At 39.1% G+C, this 19,886-nt stretch overlaps 1 protein-coding gene across 2 annotated transcripts; it reads left to right on the forward strand.

Annotated features, from left to right (window-relative positions):
• Positions 1-44: 44 nt before the first annotated feature.
• On the forward strand, positions 45-19,025 carry impdh2 (IMP (inosine 5'-monophosphate) dehydrogenase 2). 2 transcript variants are annotated; one of them, XM_053625436.1, is made up of 15 exons: positions 45-484; positions 4,781-4,829; positions 6,778-6,879; positions 7,061-7,135; positions 7,896-8,102; positions 8,243-8,330; positions 9,216-9,415; positions 9,504-9,594; positions 10,346-10,441; positions 11,491-11,562; positions 14,186-14,329; positions 15,395-15,539; positions 15,905-16,048; positions 16,199-16,282; positions 18,268-19,025. In XM_053625436.1, the coding sequence occupies exons 1-15, from the start codon at positions 387-389 to the stop codon at positions 18,287-18,289; spliced, it is 1,617 nt and encodes a 538-aa protein (XP_053481411.1). In that variant the 5' UTR covers positions 45-386; the 3' UTR covers positions 18,290-19,025. The 2 variants fall into 2 exon arrangements, with proteins under 2 accessions (XP_053481411.1, XP_053481410.1); XM_053625435.1 differs by lacking the exon at positions 11,491-11,562 and having other exon boundaries at positions 53-484.
• Positions 19,026-19,886: the final 861 nt, after the last annotated feature.

Below are 19,886 nucleotides of genomic sequence, written 5' to 3' on the forward strand. Positions count from 1 at the left end.
TGGAAAGGTGTTTTGAAAATCTGGGCGGGGTCTCAAACCGGAAATGACGAAAACCCTACTTTATTTATACCCGCGGAACGCAAGGTCGCGCTTTAGACAGACACGTGTGCTTGTAGTTGGCACCACGGAGCCGAGGCCGGCCCTCCACTCGCTGAACAGATGAAAAAAAGGGAGCTTGTTTCCCAGTAATAACGATCAAGCAACACAATTCGTTATCGGAAGTTAATTTCCGGCGCTAAATTCCGGGTTTGCAGCGATCTGTGTGTCGGACCACGGCGGTGAACCCCGCACAAGTTAGCCGTAACGGTACTGTCTCACATTGGGACGCGTTCCTTCTCCGCACTCCTCTCCGTAAAATATCAAGTTTTCACCGTAATTCGTGCGCAATGGCGGACTACCTGATTAGCGGACAGACCGGCTACGTTCCTGAAGATGGTCTGACCGGACAGCAGCTCTTCGGTTCTGGTGACGGCCTCACTTACAAGTATGTAGCATGCAGCCAGCTAACTCTATACTATATACAGTATGGAGCATTGCGGCTGTGTTCAGAAACATTTAACGTGTGGAAAGGTTTACGAAGTTGTTAAATGTAGATCAACTAAAAGAAAAAAAAAAAACCTCTGCTAGTTAACAAATGTTCTAGACTTTTTATTAGTAAATTATACTTGGTAAAAACGATCTACAAAAGAACTAAACTGTAAGACAAATATAAAACATTCGGCTTTCTGTTTATCACTCCTGTGTTTAACAGCAACATGGAAACGCTCAAACCCCTGACATTGAACACCGCGTTCTGAGACCGTTCTGAGACAGTTATTAAAGTAAACAAAACAGGATTTTACCTCAAGCCTTCTCTCCCACACACAAATCAGTTTATAATGACTTATAAACTTATAAAATGCAGACCATTGTGATATTTATAAACAGCCTGACCCATTTAAGACTGCTATTTTGGTGTATTAAACTATAACACTTTCCCTACTGTGCCAGTGTTTGGGGTTATCTTGCATCATTTATTAATTATGGACCAGGACTTGTTTAGATAGAAGCTCCAAAACCAAGTAAGACGTGCTACTTCTAAAGCCATACTAATGGCAGTAATGGCATGGCAAATTAGTAAGTTACGCCAGCCCACCAGTGACACTGCTCAGTTTTAGGTTACACGTTCCAGCAGTGGTTGATTTATTCTGGAAAGAGCTTCAGGGTTTAGAGACATGTTGTCTCTCTGAGATAAACAGTTTTCCAGACACCACAGTCTTAAAACCATTGACATAAATCTTGACTGTGTAAACAGGCAAGTGATTTAAAATTAGATTTTTTTTTACTAGTGACCATGTATACACTTTCATTTAAATATGACTACACCCTGTGTTTACGCCATACAGCTCTGCTCAGTGCTCGAGAAACCACACAAATAGGGAAAGTTTCCAAGCCTAAACCGAGACTTGTACATCCCACGTGTGGAAATAAAGCTCCAGTGGAGTGTGTTGACTTTGACGTCAAACTTAAAACGCGACCCCAGGATCCAGTGCCAAAAGACGGATGTTATTTTAACCTCCAGACTTATCTTACACTCAGAACTGCCCAGCTTTCCTAATATACTTTAAGGTGAATGTGTAATAAGGACCTAAGAACATCAAGGATTTTATTACTACACATTAACAACACATTAAGGCTGTAAGATACTGACCAGAACATCAGGGGTTTAAGCCCCAGCACAAACAAGCTGCCACTTTTGAACCCTTGAGCAAAGCCCTTAACCATATCTGCTCCAGGGGTGCAGTATCATGCCTGACCCTGAACTCTGACCCCTGCTTCCTAACAAGCTGGGGTATGCGAAAAAAGAATTACCCTGTGCTGTAATGTATATGTGACAAATAAAGGCTTCTTAAAGAAAGATGCTAATAAAAATTAGTATCAGTATGACTACAGTGTAATAAGTAATTAATAAACGTGTATCGTTGAATATTTTTACGCTCTTAAAACATGTTTAAAAAGAGCTTTAAAACTAATGTTAATTTAAAACACCTCCGTGTATAATTAAGGACAACACATTTTGTTGCTTTCAACACAGTGTGTTAGTACATTTCCACACAAAGATCTGTTTAAAAAAAAAAAAAAAGTAACACAGTTGTGTTGTTTATACTTTTTTCCCTACAATTATCCTAAAATGCAATTTGTTCGTATGCTAAAATACTAAAATGCTCAGAAAATAAACAAACAATTGCATGAAATTCAGGTGACAGTTATTAAAATCATTTTATAACATTTGACAGATGAAAGAATTTCAGGTGATGCTTCTTACAAATCTTCTGGCCACCTGGGAAGACGAGTCTCGCTGCCTTCCATCTGAAAAGCTGTAAAAGAGCAAAAAGAGTGTTGGTTAGTTGTTAGCGTTTGTCCACACTATGGACAAATGCCTACAAGGCTTTAACTGAGATATTGAGTTACAGAATCCCAAATTGCGCAACGTGATTAGACAGTAATTTAACACGTTGTGTTGGTCACTCGTGTGAATTTTTTAAATGTATTTATTTATTTTTTTAAACACATTTATTGGATAATTTAACACAACGTGTGTAGGACATTAACACATCCTTTCTGAAAGTGTACCAGCTGAAGTTGATTATTTTCCTATAACAGCTGTCCCAAAGTGTTTTTCTCTTATACCACAACAATTTGTGAACACAAACATTATTTTCTTCATGAAAGAATTCTGTGTTCTACTTTATGTAATTTATAGTTACATTTAATGTTGTGGAAACGCTGACACTGGAGGCTCCGTTTAATAAAGAAATGTTTAATAAAGTCTCTCAACGTTCACGACATCAACGTTAAAAACGGGTTTCTTTGTTAAATAACACGATTTTAAATCCGTTAATGGCGTACGCCAGTGTTTCCGAGCCGGGGTGCTGCTGCACTGGGGTGGCGTGTAAAAATCCTGCAAACATTTCTAAAATGCTAAAATGTGTATAAAACATTTAATATATGTGATAAATATCTGATGCCTGAAATAACAATACAGACACACGAATAATAAGACAGACACACACACGCATAATAATAATAATTTAAAAAATGACATATAAAAAATAATTCCTTCCTCTTCTACCCCCGTCGCTGATCCATCAGCAGCACGTCAACGTCAGTCTGCGTAACATACGCGTGTGTTTTATCCTAATAATCAGCATGTGATGATGCGTGTGTAATGCAAAAGAATATGGACAGATTTCTTAAAAGAAAAGCTCCAGATGCTTCTGGACCATCACCTTCCTCCTTATGTAGCTAAAGCCTTGTTTATACTTCCTCCTGGCTCCGCACCGCGAGCCTCCACGGACTGCGCGCGCACCTCCACAAACGGACGAGGCGTTTATACTTTACGCACTCGCCGTTGTAATATTCTTTGAAACAAAAGGGGGCGACTCGGAGTAATCGTCCTATAAACCAACAGGAAGCAGCCGAGAGAAGAAGTTTGTAAGAACAACCATAGTGACGCTTACAAACAAGGCGTCTCGAGTGTACAGTAGTTGCTGAATGCCGAGGAGGAATTGTTGTTTGTTGTTGACGATGTTTGTTTTCAGTACACTTCACTAAAACCCACAGTATGAAAAAAAGAGCAAAGAATCGTATAAAACCCAAAAAACCTTGAGATTATCATTGTCACATTGCAACAATATACAGCTATAAATATGAGAACATGTATAAAACTAAATTGAACAACCTATTTTTTTTTATTCATTTCATTATGATTTTTATTAAACATGGACCTTTGCTTTCATTAAATAGACTTCATATTTATTGTAGGCACAATTTGTAAATGTTAGCAATTACTGTAGACATAAGCAAAAAGTGGATGCTTCCTGCACGTCATTTCTCACATTTACTAAATCAGGTGAATATATTCGCCCATCAGTATAAATGTCTCTTTATGTATAGAGACAAAAGAAAGCTATTACAGAATGATCACTCTGTATGGACGCTCATCAGTGTAAATGTCTGTTTATAAAGACAAGAGAATGAGGTTTAATCACTGTGTTTATTTGTGAAGATACTGATGAATGAAAACATGGTTCACCACCAAAACAACTTTCAGCTTTAGCTTTATTCTTTCAACAGTATGTGCAAAGCAAATCGAAATCACTATTTACAAAAAAAAAAAAAACTTTCCATAAATTTTATGCCATCTGGCTCTCTCTATGGTCCCGCATGGATGGATCAGAGATGGAGTCGCCTCGAAGTTATTCATTTCCTTGCGCACTCATCACGCTCGACCGCCCACTCCGTGATGATGTCATTTTTGCCACACTCTCCCTCGTGCTATTGCGGACGGGTCGAGTATTAACCAGGCTTAACGCTGTCTAGCCTTAGTGTTTGTGTAGAGTGCCACAAATCTTTAAAATTTTTCAAAGGGTGCCGTGACTGGAAAAAGGTTGGGAAACGCTGGCGCATGCCATACAAGGTCACATGAATTAATTATTACAATATAAACCTTGCAGCTGGCACTAATGTCAGTGCTGCTCATATAGAAAAATGAATCAACACCTCCTGACCAATCGGATTCAAGAATTCAACAGCACACCAAAATATTGTGCAGTTGTAGTGTATAATAATATGCATTGTGTTAAATAAAGGAGAGTAGTTCGAGTGCATTGGAGAACATCGCTTGGGTTCGTTGTCCAAACGAATTTTGTTGAGGGGCGATGCTGAGCTCGCATATGGAATGTTGTCTCATTTAATTGGTTGCTTGACTCACACACATTCATTCTTTTTTCTTCCACAGTGACTTCCTGATTCTTCCAGGGTATATTGATTTCACATCTGATCAAGTGGTAAGTAAGACACCTGCGTTTCTTCAGCACCGAAGGTAGGGAGTATGTATTATGGCGTAGGACAGTGAGTGTTCTAGTTAGTACATGGTACCTAAGGGTAAGAAACCTCGGTGATGTGCTATAAAGACAGTCTTGTCTAGTGCCACAGTAAGGAAAGGCAGACCATAAATCTTGCGTCCAGTCCGTTTCAGCGCTGTTTCATGCACCACCTTGAAAATACTCTCACTGTCCAGTTTAATAGGAACACCTGTACGCCTGAGCTTTTAGGCAGTTATCCAATGAGCCAATCATGTGGCAGCAGCCCAATGCATAAAATCATGCACATACAAGGTGTTTCAGCCTGCAGACCGGGGTGGTTTTAGTTTTTCACACCGTTCTGTGCAAACTTTAGAGACTGTTGTGTGTGAAATTCCTAGGAGATCAGCAGTTTCTGAAATACTCAAACGAGCCCATCTGATACAAACATCCCCGCCACGGTTAGTCACGGAGATCACGTTTTTTTTTTTCTCCGTTCTGATGTTTGATGTGAACATTAACTGAAGCTCTTGACCTGTGTCTGCATGATTTTATGTATTCATTGTGCTGCTGCCACATGATTGGCTGATTGGATAACTGCATAAATGAGCAGGTGAACAGGCGTTCCTGTTAAAATGCACAGCGAGTAGGGCTGGACGATATGACCTAAAATCAAAATCTTGATTAATTGAACATTTTTCCTCGTTTACAATTAAAAGACGATTATTTTGCTTTTGGGGTTTTTTTTTTTTTTTTTTTTTAAACCCTCATAGTTAATTGACAAGGTTTTTACTGTAAATTTGCTCAACTATTAAAGGTGGGATTTTTTTTAATGTAAGCATACATTTCTTATCTTTTTTATTTTAAAATATTTGAAGGAAACACAAACTATTGAACTACTATAAACTATATAACACAAACTATTAAACTATATAAACTATCATTCTACTTGATAAGAGATCAGATGTGGCTGCAAAGTGCAGACTTCAGTGCAGCAGCTACCTTTTTTGTTTTGTACATGTTGGCCAGCGCAGTTTGGAGAAAATATGGTTGCAGTGGCACAGTGTTTGTCCTGTGCCGAGTTTTACCGAGGTGTTTAAACCCACTGCGCTCCACTGTAGCTATGGGAGCTATATCTTTCGTAATGTAGTAACAAATGGCGTCAGTTATTTCTTTCCATCTTCTTGAATCCTTTTCATATTGTGTAGCATTTTTTAAATGCTTGTGTTATCGACAGCTGCTTTGTGGAGGTACTTGTTGCTGGGCGCTTGTCAGTCTCTCTTTTTTTGAGCTATGTACTGTTCATATTCGGTAACATGATTGTGCTCCGAGTGTTGAAACAGGTCAGTGGTATTACCTTTGGTCGCTGAAACGGTTTTTCTGTAATGATTACATTTGACGTCATTTTGTTCGGTGTCTTCTTTACTAATGCGTTCTAATGAGGGACACGGTGGGGTTTTTTTTTTTGATCCAAACTGCTCCTGTTGCTCAGTTGACTCTGTGTTTGAGTCCGCCTCCATGTTGACTACACACGCGGTAGTATGTTCGTAAAGGGAAAGTAGTAACAGGATTAAAAAACCGAAATAATCGACAAGGGGAAATTACGTCGTTAGAGGTTCTGAATTTCGGTTTCGATTACTTTTCGATTAATCGTCTAGCCCTAACAGCGAGTGTATATGAATACACATTCATGTTATAAAAATACAAAGCCTTGTGTTATTTTGTTTGGTTCTGCATATTTTATCTACATCAACACACATCCATTTCACTCACAAATATTGTGGTTATAAAATCACACTGACGTACATACATGCGAAACAATAGAACTGACTGTCTCCATGTGGAATAGGATGCTTGTGTATATGTAAATATGTGTATGTGTGTGTATATATATATATGTATATGTATATGTATGTAATTTTTTTCCTTGTAGGACTTGACATCAGCCCTGACCAAACAGATCACCCTGAAGACGCCGCTGGTGTCCTCTCCCATGGACACAGTCACGGAGTCGGGGATGGCCATCGCTATGGCTGTAAGCAGAACAGATGCAATTCTGTTTATAATGTGAAGTACATCATCAAATTAAAGAAAAAGATGTCCTATTAAAGCTCTGTGGTACATTGAGATTCAGTTGAGAAAAGGCTGGAGTATTCCTTTTGTGTCATTAAGGAGATATTGTTTTAACTGTGACATGTTTGTTCCGTGGTCTTTAGCTCACCGGAGGGATCGGCTTCATCCACCACAACTGCACACCAGAATTCCAGGCCAACGAAGTGAGAAAGGTCAAGGTAAATCTCTCCTCTCCTGTTACCTGCTCACTCAGAGCCAAGTCTTTGTGCTTCATGCATCTTTTGTCTGTGAGAGTAGGGATGGGATAGTGAATGTTAAATAAATTCCTAATGAAATGATTTCAATATCATGTGAGAATATATACGATATGAAAAACAAAAGTAGACTCAGGGCTCGACAGTGTGTTGAGCACTGAGACTACATTATAAAGGCATCTACGTTTGAGTTATTTAGCTATTCTAAAATGCCATTCCAAAATCATTTCAAAAATCAAATCGAACCAGTTTTCATTTTATATTATTGCTGAGAAAAATATGATGAAGTGAAAAGAATTTAGTCGCATACCCTCTGCTCAGGCTTCCCTGCGTGAGTAGGGAAATGATGTGGTCTGACAGTGGACCGGTCAGGTTTTGTAGCTTTTAAGACACATTTAGACCAAAGAGGCATAAAACGTTTTATATCAGGCACACTGATAATGAGAGGTGGGTGAGAAATTGTACGGAACGAGTGTGAACGATGAGAAATGGTTGCCATGACAACCCTGCGATAAACAGAGGGAAGGATATTGTTCAGCTTTATCTGGTAGTCTTCTGAGTCTTCTTTTACTCTCTTTGATTTATTGTTTTTTCCTCAGAGTTAATACTCTGCTTTAGTGATTTCCTGCTGCTCCTTTTCCTTCATCATGCACGCTTTTCCCCATTTAACATTCTCTCCTCCGCCCCATCCCCCCCCCCCCTTCCCCCCTGCCACGTCTCTCAGAGATACGAGCAGGGTTTCATTACAGATCCTGTGGTGATGAGCCCCAGAGAGCGCGTGAAAGACGTCTTTCAGGCAAAAGCACGTCACGGCTTCTGTGGTATTCCCATCACAGATAACGGACAGATGGGCGGCCGCCTCGTAGGCATCATCTCATCTCGAGACATCGACTTCCTGAAAGAGGAGGAGCATGACCTTCCGCTCAGTGAGGTAGGAGGGGCTTAACCGTAAGAGTAAGAGGAGAAATGTTTAGCAAAAGATACAAGATTATGTGTTTGAAACTTTTGTACGTTGAGTTTTTATCGTATGAGGGGAGGGTTCACGCAGATTCCCATTTTTAATGTCTGTAGGTGATGACGAAGCTGGAGGACCTTGTAGTGGCTCCTGCTGGTGTGACGCTGAAGGAAGCTAATGAGATCCTTCAGAGGAGTAAAAAAGGTAAAAACCAAGGTTAAAATCAAAGGTTTGCATCTCTTTAAAGAAAGTTAATACACCTGTTGCTTTTGTGCATTTATTAATTCGTTTGTTATTTACATTTTTTTGTTCTGTATTCTCTAAATGGTATAATCAAGTGTAGTTTTTGTCCTGCTAGGGTTGCACTATTGTTCCCTGAGAGAAAACCTAAAAACTGAAAACCTTATTTACTTTTATCATTAGATTTTACCATCTACTTTACTCATTTTACTTCATTATTGTAAGATAAAATGACAAACCGTTTATAACTGTTAAAAAAAAAAAAAAAGTCTAATTTAAAATAAAGTAATAAAATGTTTTTAAAAAAATCAGGTGTGAAATTACATTTCTGAATTTTAATTTAGTAACAAATAAATCCCATGTGGAAATATTTTTAGCTTACCCAAGATGTACATAACCTGCGTTTCCTGTATCAAGGATTTTGCACAATATGCAGTGTGTATTCTCTCTGACTTAAAATCTGTCCTTAGTTACTTAAAGTAAAAAATGTATTTTAAAAATGTAATATAAAAATATCTTTGAAAATTCAGAATTAAAACTGAATTTGAATTAAAATTGGAAATAATATAAAAATCAATTACTGCAGTTATGCCAATTTGTTTGACTGCAGCTATGAGTTTATCAGGTAATGGTCGTGTAGCTTGGTTGCGTATTAGGATCTTTAGTACCTGCTGAAGGAGATTGATAAACAGGAATGCAGCAATGCAATGTCTTCTCCTTTATAGTGAGGAAAATATGGCAGGCATTTATTGACATGTAGTGGAAGTGTTTTGGTTTTTTTTTGTTTGTTTGTTTTATTTCTTCTTGTACCATCTGCTTAGCTATTCATTAGGTTTAATGTTTCCTCAGGTAAACTGCCCATCGTGAACGAGGAGGGCTGTTTGGTGGCCATCATCGCTCGCACAGACCTGAAGAAGAACCGAGATTTCCCGCTGGCCTCCAAAGACTCGCGCAAGCAGCTTCTGTGTGGCGCTGCCATAGGAACACACAACGACGATAAATATAGACTCGACCTGCTCGTGCAAGCTGGAGTGGACGTGGTCATACTGGTGAGTGTTTCCTTTTTTTCCCGCCGATATCTTTTTTTTTTTTTTTCCTCTCTCTTTTCTCCCCTAATACTTATTTTGTCTCTAACAGGACTCTTCCCAAGGAAACTCCATTTTCCAGATCAACATGATCAAGTACATCAAGGAGAAATACCCCAACCTGCAGGTTATAGGAGGCAACGGTAGGTGTCAGCCAACACACACACACGCATATACAAACTCTATTTGACCTGCTTCAGGAATGGTGTGGTGATCTAAAGTCTTGGCGCTCAAATAAGGATCGGTGATATTATTATTATTATTATTATTATTATTATTATTATTATTAGTTTTTTACATTATTATGGTGATCAGTCAGCTACTAATATTAATAGTTATTGCAGTCATACACTTACATTAATATGTTACATTAGGAAGTTTGTTTTTGTTTTCCTTTTTTTTTCTTCTTTTTTTAAATAAATAATGTAATAAATCTGCTCAACTGCTTAAACTTGTTTGGGTTCTATAGGTTAAAAATTCAGAGAGGAAGTGCTCATGGCACCAGTAAATAAATATTCTGATACATATTTGTTAATGTGCTTCAATTTTTAATAGTTGAATAGTTATAAATACTATATTTATATTTGCCTAATGTGTTTAATATATCAGTACTTATAAGTTTTGGGAAATTAAGGGGTCCACGAGATACCGAATGGTGTGCAAATGAGCTGAAACTACAGACCAACGCTTCTATCCCAAGGCGAGGTCATAAATTACATTAGCTCAGGGTAACCTCTAGATGTCACTAATGTGCCATGCTTGATGCATGTTTTTCTTCAATTATAACAGGATCAAAGTAAGGGCTGTCTTAATAAATCAGTATATTGCTAAACAGAAGATGGAATGATGTTCCCTCTCCTTCTCTCTCTCTCTCTCTCTATCTCTCTCTCTCAGTGGTAACAGCAGCTCAGACGAAGAATCTGATCGATGCCGGCGTGGACGCTCTGAGAGTGGGCATGGGCAGTGGCTCCATCTGCATCACACAGGAAGGTGAGTCCAGCAGTCATACATGTCACACTTTCCCAAGCCCTGAATCTGCCATCCTCAACTGATTAACCATCTCGAACCCAAGTCCTGTCCGCCATTATCCCTTTCATTTTAAATTAGTGATGTGAAAGTGAAATCGTTTCGAGCCAGGAAGCAAGTGGCTGCGTTCACACTGCAGTGCTTCAGACTGACCCGCATGTAATAGAGCGCTCCATGTGAAGTCCCTTTGGGGTGGAATTTTTGTCATGTATCAGATATCATTTTATGCGAAGGTGCAATAAACCTGAATGAAATGTCGGATTTTTTGTAATTATCATTGGGGGGGCGACAGATCTATCACACTTGTGAGCAAATAGTGCACATACTCTGTGCACAAATCCATTAGGCAACTAAAAGCTGAAGCGTGTGGCCGAGTCCCAACTTTTAATTGCCCAGAATCCAGTGCAAGGCTAAAAAGTGGTAACTCATGTAGTGTAATAACGTATGGTGAGCTAATTAAGTGCATTCATGCTAAGGGACTAAGGGAAACCAACAAGTATATGATCATGTAGCACATTGTGTTGACTACCTCCAGAACAGAAACTTAAACTGTGCTATAGTTACAGCATCAAGGTGTGTCACAACACTGAAGTACATTTAACATGATCAAAGCCTACATACCAAATGAAAACGTTTTTGGTTTCAGTACGAAGTAGTTTTGAATACAAATACTATGAATTCAAATAAAAACTTGTAGCCTGGCAACAAACCCTGCCTGTCTCTGAAAGCAGAAGTGCTGCTTCTCACTGCTGGGAAAAAAATCCCCATGAGCTAGTGGCAGCAGAAGAAATGGTAGTTTGTTGAGAACAATGGGAACATGTAGGCCCATCCTCGCTTTCTAGGGCACCTTCATTTGTTCCTGTTTTTATATCTTCCTTTTTTTTTTCCCAACTTGTATCACCCTGTCCTTTTTTTTTCCTCATCCTCCTGTTACACCTTTCTCTCCTTCCACCAATCATCCATTCTTCTTTCATGCCTTTCATCCCCGCTCTCTGTGTTTAATCTCTCTCTAGCTCCTCTTACTATTCCTCCTGATATAAAGCTCCACAGCCCCAAAGCCTCAGCCACTGTAACGGGATATTGCAGTAAGTCCGTCCTACGCCCCCGACACAGGGCTCCTATTGGCTCGGTGCTACCCATCCTGCCCGCCTACTTTTCACAGCCCGCTGCACTGATTGGCTAACGGATCTGCATCAGTAGTAGTAGTAGTAGTTGTTGCTGTGTTTGGGTTTTTGGGGTTTTGGATGCTTGTTATACTGCAGAGGTGTCAGGCTCCAGTCCCGCCTATATTCCTACAGAGATTTTTATATAACACCATATCTGATTTGGCGCATGGATGTCTCAGTAACGAACCGATTAACTGAATCTGAATCCGGACGTGCGGTGGTTCTCCAGGACTGGAATGTGAAACCCCTGCTGTAATCTGACTAACCTGTCAGTCATGGGCTTTGGCAAACTCGCTGACTCCAACAAATCTTGCAGAGCACTGATCAAGAAAAAGTGTGAACGAACACTTAAATACAGGAAAAACCAAGATGAATGGGGGGGGGGGGGTGTTGTACAAATCTGAATTTTGTAGTTTGCCGAGATCATCATGTCTAACACACTCATCTAACATAGAGTTGTTTCACATTATAATGATTATGAGCATTTTTCACTTTGCTATCTCTTTTATCGTTTTTTTTATTTATTTTTTATCCAGTTTAAAAGGTTGCTCTCGTTTTGTGTTCGAGTAGAAGTTACACAGCCGCTTTTTCTGCATGGTGTGCATCTCTACAATGCCCATTTCATCTCAGTTCGTGTAACAAGTATGCATTTAAAGCTGACAACAATTCAATAAATAATAAGAAGTAAATAAATAATAAGATGGACGTAGAGACCTTTCGGAGCAGTATAATGAGATACAGTACGAGTTCAACTAGGTTCAGTTAAATTAGAGTTTTCCATTAAAAAAAACCAAAACAACAAAAACAAATGAATTCTATTTTAAGTTAACTTTTTGTCAGTTTGGAAATAAAACAAGCCGTCAACATGACTCCAGCGAGCGCCACTAATTCATTATTGTGTCTCCTTCACCCACAAGAGGGTGCTTAGGTTCATTCAAAAGCTCGGCGTTAATAAAAAAAAAAAAATTATTGCAAAAGACAGGTTAATAACATCGGCTGGCCAAACAGCAAAGTAAACAGCATCCACGAGTTGATGAGGCAGTTTTAAAAACCCTCACCATTGACTATTGTTAGTAAGCACAAATCTGTGCACGTAAATAGCCTGGTTAATTTTTTTTTTCCTGTTTTCGAGCAGGGAGTATCTGTGCTGTGGGGGGCATATTAGCAAAGGCTGTTTTGAATGTGTTCCCTAATCTGTGACACTCTGAGAAACTTTTCAGGATGAGCAAACTGTACTTGATTCCTTTGTTCTTTTATTATAAGTGGACTCCACTTTTATAAGTCTTCTCCTCTTGTGTTCAAAACAAGGGTGTTTCAGGCATTTACTTTCTATTCCCTGGAAGACCATTAGAAGGGAAGTTATTAAACATTATAATAATTTACATCTGCATTATACATGGTGTCCAAAAAGACAGGAACCAACGAGTGTAAAAACTACATGTACATAGTTTTTTATTTATTATTTATAACATATGCTGTACATGTTCACTCCTACGCTCTACACATTGTCTATCATGTTTATGCTGATTTTGCTTGACGTGTTCGGATCGACGTATTTGCTCAACAGATATTGCCGTTGGATCCTTGGCTTTTCAGACACCCTGTACTTTATATGTAATGGCTAATCCACGGCTAGGTGCACATTACACGATTTTAATGCATGCGCTTATACTATGGTCACGTGCCAGTGTTGACGAGTTAAAGCTGTTGATGTTTGCAGCGCAAAATTTGACTGAAAGGATGACAATAACGGTTAATTTTCATGAGTAGTTTTATATACGAGTCGTCAGATCTAGATTTCCTCCCGCTCTAAATCATACACAGATAAAGTAGTGTGATAAGATTACATGTATTTGAATGAATTATAATAAATAGTTATGAGAGATTGTTCGTGTGTGACATGATGCTGTGAGTTTACTGCATGCAACTGAAACTGTATGTTACTATGGTTACAGTTGCTTATAGGCAGCACATTCATTTAGAACTACCTGTGCATTATATGGTTTGAATGCACACCTTCCAGCCAATCAGAATTGAGTATCCAGACAGACCATGGTACAAGTTTTATATATATATATATATATATATATATATATATATATATATATATATATATATATATATATATATATATATGTATGTGTGTATGTGTGTGTGTGTGTGTGTGTGTGTAATACAGCTATATCAACTCTCAGGTGAGATTTTTTCGCCCTTCACCATGTTTGTTAATGATCGAGAAGCTGTTAAAGTATCGATTCATCCACAGTTTCCTTCCACACTCTTCACACCCCAAGTAGGTTAGGCTTTTACAACCTAATGATTTGTATCCACCTTCCTCAGACCACATCTGTTCCACCCAAATCACTCATCGAATGAATCATTACTGAGTGTTTAATTAATCAGGACTAAAGACACAGTGCATGCTGGGAAAGAGGTCAACGAGACACGTTTTTTCTCTGAGCATGTAGGTCTGACGTGGTGTAGTTGTGCGAGTGTATTTTGTTCTGAATAATAGTCGATTTATTTATTTTCCCTCTGTCAGTGCTGGCGTGTGGCAGGCCGCAGGCTACAGCCGTGTATAAGGTGTCGGAGTACGCGAGGCGCTTCGGCGTGCCAGTCATCGCAGACGGGGGCATTCAGAACGTTGGCCACATCGCCAAGGCACTGGCACTGGGGGCATCCACAGGTGAGGAACTTCATTTATAGTCCGCTGTGAGGAATAAAAACAAGTCCAGGGCAGAAAAAGCTCACCGTTGAAGGAGTACGATCTCTTCACCCAAATGTAACTGATAAATGAGTACATATTTGCTTCTTTGGTTTTGCAAATTAAGCTTATAGCCACCAAACTGTAGACTTTGATGTGCCTTTTGATGCACAAACAATGGTCTATAAAAATGTGTGTGGGGTGGGGATGGGGGGAGGAATCACATCACAGAAAAAAAAAAAAAAGAGGAAAAAATTGTTATAGGAGCCATCTTGGTGCTGGACTCATGTTCTCTCAGCACAGAATCAGGTTATGTAAATAAAGCTACAGTGTGTTAAAATGTATATAATACACAGATGTCTTGTATAATTAATGCCAAGTTGTATTTTATCACACTGTTTATGTATACATTGTATTACCGAGCTGAAAGATTAAGTGCACATTGCCAGTGCAAAATTATGGAAACAAACTTTAAAACACCGAATATGCCAGATGTCTGGCCAAAAGTATGTGGACACCTGAATGTCACCCCTGTATGTGCTTGTTGAACATTCCAGATTTAGTCATTCTTTGCTGTTTAATAATCTCCACTCTACCGGGAAGGCTTTCTACTAGGTTTTGGAGCGATTTGTCCTCATTCGGCTGCCAGAGTGCAGTGAGAGTTCCACTTCATCCCAAAGGTGTTCACTGGGGTTGTTCGTTCCAGTAAAGGGAAATTATAATGCTACAGCATGGAGAGACCCTGTGTGCTTCTAAGTTTGTGGCTGTGCTTGTTAGGTGTCCACAAACATTTGGCCATATAGCGTGTGTCACTTGGGATAAGCTCCCAATGACACGGTCTTAATTTATGACCAGACTTCCTTGAAGGCAAGACCCGTAACCCCCAACTGCTTAGCTATATACTTGCGTTATATTCTGTTTTGGATGACTTGTGTAACACTATGAATAAAATCTTTTTGACAACAAGTGACGGTGTTGTACTCTGACTTACTTTGAGTGTTATTGCTTTAAGTATTTCATTATTGTTGGTATTTTTCTCTCTCTCAGTGATGATGGGCTCGTTGATGGCAGCGACCAGCGAAGCCCCGGGCGAGTATTTCTTCTCAGATGGCATCAGACTGAAGAAGTACAGAGGAATGGGTTCACTCGATGCCATGGACAAGAACCTGGGCTCCCAGACCAGATACTTCAGGTAACACACATACACACACACACACACACACACACACACACACACACACATTCAGTCATGTGTATGTGCATGAAAACACACTATATCATACATACACTGTCATTTAAGCATGATGATATTCAGTTTGCTTCTCAAGCCTTTATACCAAGTCTGGCATGTGCACGCTAGCTAACGTCAAACTAACTCCGAACTTTGTGTAGTGGTGATGTCACATGATCACATGACTGGCCGATTTAATTTAAAACTCCAGCTCCTCCCCCTTACTCACCCAGTGGCATGTCATTTAGTGTATGATCAATTTCTAACGCCTGTGTACAAGTGTGTTATTGATGCTCATCCTCACTGTGTGTCCATCTCTCTTTCAGCGAGTGCGATAAGATTAAAGTAGCTCAGGGCGTGTCAGGCGCCGTACAGGACAAAGGCTCCGTCCATAAGTTTGTCCCCTACCTCCATGCTGGAATCCAGCACTCCTGCCAGGACATAGGAGCTAAGAGCCTTACACAACTTAGGTACACACAGCCGTCGACCCAGAGTATAAATATAAACCAGTCTCTCACAGGCACACACAAGCAGAGACTCATGGGAAGTGTATACATGCAGGTCTACAAGTCTGAGCGATCAATGTTTACTGTCTCTCGTTGTCTGTTTTGTGTTCACAGGGCGATGATGTATTCTGGTGATCTGAAATTTGAGAAAAGAACCGTATCTGCTCAGGTGGAGGGAGGAGTGCACGGTCTACACAGGTACGCACACACACACACACACACACACACACACACACACACAGCACCAGATCTCATAAAAGATGAACATGAACCACAACATATTCTGAAAGTATCATAAGAGTTGTGTGTGTGTATATATATGCATTGCAATGCAAAACTTAATGAGGGTTGTATGATATAGATCTCCCCCCACCCCCCTGCTAATGATTTACTATTTAAAAAAACTAAATCATCTAGATCATTTCCAGTGTTAGGAGCCTATGGGAGTGTGTAATGGTATAAGCTGTGCAGTCAGGAACTGCTTGCTGGCAGTGGCAATCACAGAACCTCAGCTGTATGATGGATTTTTAGCTGATTCTGCAGTAATGTACAATAAACAGGGAAAAAAGTACATTTTCAATAGAATCCTTTTAAATTGGTTGTCTAATTGTCCGAGGTTTTCTCTTTTTAATCTGCTGCTTAAATTGTTGAACATGCCTGACTTCTGACTGGAGCATGAGGGGAAATAGAAACATTTAATCACTTATAATATAACCAGAATAATTATCAGCATTATTACCGTTGTGTGTAGTGTTAGATGTGTCATGTGTAAAGTGTTAGATCTAACACTTTGTTGTAGGCCTATTTAATTTTCGGGTCAATTTCAGTATCATCCTCTTTTCTGTGACTTTTTCCATTTTTGACTGATTTTTCTGGTGGTATTCCTAATAATAAATATAGTGTATATAGAACTTTTGCATTTTCCATGTGCGACTGGGATAGAGGGCGGGGCTTCCATTTGGTGGCACAAAAAACACCTGAACAATCCTCGTAGATTCCTATGTCAATTAGCTCATCTCCGGTTTGATCGGGGAGAACAAGTCTGCTCTTTTGGTGTATTTAGTTAGAACTACTATTATTACTAGTGATCTAGTAAATTGTGGAGCTCGTACAGAAGACGTGTAAAGGTTGGCAGCTCTAGGAATACGGTATAATCGGAGGAAATGTGACTGGATTTCATGTCAGTGCAGAGATGATGAAAATCAGGTGCAGGACTTTTTGTTAGTTGCTGACATTGACATTTTGTGCAAGAATTAAGAAGAGGAGAATTGTAAATAAGTGAATGCTAAGATTCATAGGGGACACACTGGCTTAGTGGTTAGCATGTTTGCCTCGCACCTCCAGGGGTAGGGTACTCCGGTTTCCAACCCCAGTCCAAATACATGCATTGTAGGGGGATTGGCATTTCCAGATTGTCCATAGTGCGTGTGTGATTGTGCGCTGTGATGGGTTGGCACACCCCGTCCAGGGCGTCCCTTGCCTCGCGACTCTGTGTAGGATAAGCAGTACAGAAAATAGATGGACAGATGGATTCGTGACTGCATTATGCAACCTTAAGAAATTTATGATGTACAAAACATAATCTGGTTTTAACACAGGAATATGCATAAATAATCAAGTATTAATAAAATAAATAAAGTATACTGTAAATGACATGCAGATTTATTCAGAGCTCTTTTTGAGCATCAAGCCACACAAATAATTCAGTCTGTACCTTTAGGAAACATGCATTGAGATTTACATTGAGATCCAGAGACGTGCATTGTAGGCTGATTGGCATCTCTAAATTGTCCGTAGTGTGTGAATGTGTGTGTTTTCCCGCCTTGTGTCCCAAGTTCCCTGAGATAGGCTCCAGGATCCCTGTGTACAGAAGATGAATGGATGCATGTTTGTTGTGATAGCTCCTGTGGAAATGCAGTATTAATTTCTTATTAATACAGAAATTAGAATTTTTATTGCCTATATTTTTTAAAATAAGTAACATCTTTTTGGTGATGTGTAGTTTTATAATCCATCTAATTGATCTTTTAATTATTTTTTAATTTTTTTTATAAGTGTGTTGAATAGTGGTGACCTCTACTGGTGGACCTGTGCTATTGCAGCTTTTGTCTAAAATGTAACTACTTTAGGGATATTTATGTGTTTTGCATTATTTACACTGTTTCTTTTTTTCCGTCTTTCAGCTACGAGAAACGCCTGTTCTAACGAAGACGACTAATGCCAAGAGCACACACAGTACATTAACACACACACACACAGTCATTCTATTGTATAAAGACACACTACTAAATCTGATGAGTGCACAGATGACCACCTTACGTATGCGTCTGTGCACAGAGCGATGCATCCATGCCCGTGTCTAAACCCACGCTTCCCTTTTCTTTGTTTTCTAAACCTTTGTTGAGCAAACAAACTCTGCATATGTCTCTACGTGTTAAAATTTAAGTACATACTTTTCTGTATATTGAAACAAAAAAGATGCAAGAATATTGTAATTCACTAGTGTTCAGAGGTATTCATTAATTTCAAATACATTTTTCCAGTAAAACAATTAGTCTTGTTTCTTCTTTTGCTGTTCTGAATTCCACCTCTTCCAAATACACACATGTGAAACTCCTAGTCTGAGAAAATTTATTGGAGACATTCTCCATGCTCACAAAAAGGGAAGCAGTGCTGTGGTTGATTTTTCTTTTTTTTTCTGCACTGCAGTAAATGTTCACACAGAACCCGACTGACTTCCGCACATTTAAACCGAGACTCTAAACTACAAGCGATTTGACCACAGACTCATTGCTGAGTCAGTCTGCAACCTGATAAATGAATACACTAGTCTTAACGCTAGTGTCTGAGAAACTGAGCTTGTATATTTACATAACGAATATCAATATGTATGAACCGTGTCGGATTTCCACAGCAGTATCGTCCTCATTTAGCCTCCGAGTCTCGAGGGAACCAGGCTGCACCTCCAAAACTACCGGACTTTCCAGACACGGACTCCATACGCACACACCTGGAAAAGGACGCAGACAAGGGCAAATGCACACCTGGACAGGTTCTGTTCAAGAGTCCAGGTGTCTCATTAAACGAAACAGAATATTTAACGGATTTTTTTTTTTAAACAGTCTGTTTACACAATACCAGCTCATTATGATGGAGTGCTGTTTTTCCAGTCCTTGGTAACATGGCGAGATGAGATGCAACTATAAAAGGTTAAGTTAGACAGTATGATGAGTAATTAATTAATAAATGAAAGAAATCACTGTGGTATTAGATGAATAAGACACTTTGGCACTTGCTGTTAGAGGAAAATCCATGCTGTCCTTGCTGTTTTATTCCTTACTGATATCAAATCTCATCTCTGTTTAGTCAGAAGGTGTTGAAAATTTTCATTAATAGTCACTAGTTCCAGCTGTAATTCAAATCACAGGTTTATATTAATGCATTCATTCTAATATCTTGTCGTTTCTATAGTAACATCTCATTCACAGGGACTTGTATGGCAGATGACCTACATAATCTATGCCTAATAATGAATGTTGTTATTTAACATAGATATATACTTCTTGATATGATTTTATAAGTTTTTTTTTGTATGGATATATTTATATAATATTAACATGAATGGAAGGAGTCTCCAGTTTCAGTGCTTTCTAACAGTTTTCCATCACAGGAAATAGCCAACAGTGACCCTGACTCTTCCAGTCATTATCACACAACTTTAATAAAACAGCATGTTTACACACGATTTTTCCACTTGCACCAAATGCAGACGATATGTTTGGAACTATGGGTATTTGAATAA

Source organism: Ictalurus furcatus, chromosome 5, assembly GCF_023375685.1.
Source record: "Ictalurus furcatus strain D&B chromosome 5, Billie_1.0, whole genome shotgun sequence".
Classification (NCBI taxonomy): domain Eukaryota; kingdom Metazoa; phylum Chordata; class Actinopteri; order Siluriformes; family Ictaluridae; genus Ictalurus; species Ictalurus furcatus.

Bases quoted from the DNA above. Each gene is read 5' to 3' on its own strand.
- impdh2 (XM_053625436.1), top strand. From the start codon at position 387: ATGGCGGACTACCTGATTAGCGGACAGACCGGCTACGTTCCTGAAGAT. The intron at 15,540-15,904 runs GTAACACACATA...TCTCTCTTTCAG, and splicing joins TCCCAGACCAGATACTTCAG to CGAGTGCGATAAGATTAAAG. The intron at 16,049-16,198 runs GTACACACAGCC...TTGTGTTCACAG, and splicing joins AAGAGCCTTACACAACTTAG to GGCGATGATGTATTCTGGTG.